The sequence below is a fragment of the Etheostoma spectabile genome, chromosome 3 (assembly GCF_008692095.1).
Source record: "Etheostoma spectabile isolate EspeVRDwgs_2016 chromosome 3, UIUC_Espe_1.0, whole genome shotgun sequence".
NCBI lineage: Eukaryota > Metazoa > Chordata > Actinopteri > Perciformes > Percidae > Etheostoma > Etheostoma spectabile.
Window position 1 is genome coordinate 27257760 of NC_045735.1, and position 3111 is coordinate 27260870.

At 40.0% G+C, this 3111-nt stretch overlaps 1 protein-coding gene across 1 annotated transcript in view; it reads right to left on the bottom strand.

The window, feature by feature from the left end:
- ptgir (prostaglandin I2 receptor) overlaps nt 1-3111 on the bottom strand; it is a 40239-nt gene that overhangs the window by 691 nt on the left and 36437 nt on the right. Inside the window, exon 3 of the mRNA XM_032508430.1 lies at nt 1-2410. This exon is cut by the window's left edge and continues 691 nt beyond it. Coding sequence (XP_032364321.1) covers nt 2123-2410 — 288 coding nt within the window. The 3' untranslated portion in view covers nt 1-2122. The remainder of the gene's footprint in view (nt 2411-3111) is intronic.

Below are 3111 nucleotides of genomic sequence, written 5' to 3' on the forward strand. Positions count from 1 at the left end.
TATATATATATATACAACTGAACTCAAATCCCCACGTCTGTTATCCCTGTGTCTCTGCAGTCCATTGCATAAACCAAACCAGCACAACTGTAAGGATACACAACATTATAGCACAGAGAAAAGGCATAAATACGCTACATTTAAATGCAGTAACGGTATTAAAGTCACAACAACAACAACAACAACAACAACAACAACATGAAACTAATTGTCACAGTGCATTTTGCAGCAGCAAAGTTTAACATTCACAGGCAATCATCATAGGTAGATTAGAAATCAGTGAAAACTAGAAGGAAGATTGGAAGCCAATGTGCATGCAGTACAGGAGTAGAACATATTCGCTTTAGACTAAAGTAGTCTTTAAACCTGATTTTGGAATAGTCCTAAATCTTGGATTAACTGCTCTGGTTAAAGAAGATTGAAGTAAACATTCCAAAAATCAACAGATCAACTTCAGCCTAAAACAAACTCCAAATGAGCTATTTTTACTAAGTCATTGTATTTTAGGATCGCGAGAGAGCTTTGGATCATTTTTTACAACGGGTTCTTCCTTTTTGAACTGACAACAACAACCAAAAAGATGTGATTCTAAACTGTTATTGCATATATTTCCATATAATGTTCATATTCACGTTTCATAGTTTACAGTCGGTGCAGGTTGAACAGCGCTGCACTATGAGTCAAGACAAGTACCCATTTCCAAGACCATTTTCACAGGAACAATGTAAATGCAACACAGCTGGAAGCCAGATTTGCATCCTATAGTAAATAAGTAATTTATCCAAATTCAAGATTTGTCTTTTAGAAAACCACTTTTCAGCCACGCTAGCGGCATTGCTCTGAAGATGTCTGTTGGTCCACCCCTAAATGATCCCAACAACTATAGGATGGATGGCCATGAAACCTTGTACAGACGTTCTTGTTTCCCGAGAAGATGAAGCCTGATGACTTTTGGTGATCCCCTGACTTTTTGATGAACACCACCCTGAGGTTGATATGCTTGGATTGCCATACATTTGGCACAGTTCTCTATGGTGCTAAGATGATGAATTATGACAACTTTGGTGAATTTTGCAATTTTCATTTAGTGCCATCATCGGGTCGAAAAGTTTGTTCAGTACTTTGGTTTATGACAAAATCCCTGCAAAACTGATGACGTCAGTCTCCGCTGTACTTTGGGTCTTCTGCTGATTAGCAAATGTTAACAAGGGATAATGCTAAACTAAGATGGGGAACATTGTACCTGCTAAACATCAGCATGTTGGCATGCTGCCGTGCAAGATGCAGTCACAAAATTGCAGTCCCAAAATTTTACAGGTATCTGTTTGAGATCAAAATGAAGGCTGAGTTCAAAGTAAGGGGGGTAGAGGGAAGGGTCTCTAGGTAACTACTCTAGATTAAGGCTACTACTAGCCTGCTAATGGTTTCTATGTATACTTCCCCTTGTCTGGGAAACCAAGGGACATCACATTCACCTGTCACTGACATAATACTATATTTGTAAAGAAATTGTCATCTTCATAAAGGATACTCTTAATTAATCTTCAGTGGATATGACACACACCTCTGACGTATGCAACAATTGTAAGTTGCTTTGGATAAAAAGCATCAGCTAAATGACATGTAATGACATGACGTAATGTAATCTTCAGGTTAAGTGTGACCTGCATCTCATGTCTTGGATCAGTCGATGTGGACCACCTAGTAGTCTTAAAGAAAAGGCTGAGAGAAAAATGAAGACAGTATACATTCATGCATATTGTTTACCCATATAGCTTTTACCCGAGTGCATATATTCAGATTTTTCATAGGCATGATATGGTTTCATGTAATTTTTAGTGCTAAGTTACAGTGCTGTTTGTTCATGGTACAATTCTCCATGAAACTTGGGAAGAGCTTTCATTAGTCAATGGACTTTTAAAATCCAGTGCAATATATTTTCCCAAAGTTTCTTCATGTTGAAATATTTCCATTGTGACGGATACTTTGTTTGGGTCTTAAAATGGCGAGTCCTGTATGCAAATGTTAATGTTTCCTTTCACATATTTGCTCCCATGTTTTATCAGGCATCAAGGCCTCCGTGCCTCCAGTCACCCAGCACTGCCCAAGGGCTTCTGTTGGGTCACAGAGGTAAACTGGAGAACATGTTGGTCTGTGGGACTCTCCCGTCTTTGGGGTCGCTCTGAGTGTGAGTGTCTAGGGGTAAAGACAGAGCACAGTGTGCCGTCGTCTTCACAGCTTTTCTGCCAAAGCGGCAGCTCAGCAGAGAGCAAAGGTGTTGAAACACAGACTTGCGGCAGATGATGAAGACCCAGGGATCCACGATGGGGTTGAGGGCGTAGAAGCGGAAGGCTGTCAGGTTCTCTGCGTCGCCACAAAATGGATGAATGGCGTTGATAAAGCCTGCAATCTGAAGAAAGAGAGGGTCAAGGCTAGATGCAGTCTTTACTGTTCATATGTTCCAAAATTAAAGCCTAGCAAAAACAAGAGAGTTGTGTCTTCCACAAGACCTCTGTCCAGGTCTCAGGATGTAGAGCACTGCTGGTTTCCTGTCTCAGATTAGATAACCAGAATCAAAACCAGCTGGGCAGCCGGTCAATCATGCTGGCGCTGCAGAGATTTAACCTTTACTTATCCAGAGCAGTTGTGGTAAGCATGTACGCAGGCACCTACTTTGCACTCACATCCTGAAAGCTGCTCAGCATGCAGTTTTATCTGCTTCTTTGTTTCAACATCCATGCTCTTTCCCCTTTTGTTTTAAGCCCTTACAACTTATCTAGAATAGTGTCGTCATGGCTTCTCTAATCACTACCTAATGCCTTCTTAAAAAAATCCCTTTGTGTTCTCCCCCGAGGCTAGATTCTGATGTTGTATTTCTAATGTGAATGATCATTTTGTGTTCCCAGGAATACTGTCTGGACACTAGCTTTACTACTAGACACACATTTTGGTGATTTATTACTAGGATTAGAAGCATTTAGGGCGTACGATTCAGAAAATATCACGATTTGATTCCAATTTTAAGGCTCATGATTCGATTCAATATTGATTTTTGATTCAAAAATGAAAGATCTATCCATCTATCTATCTATCTATCTATCTATCTATCTA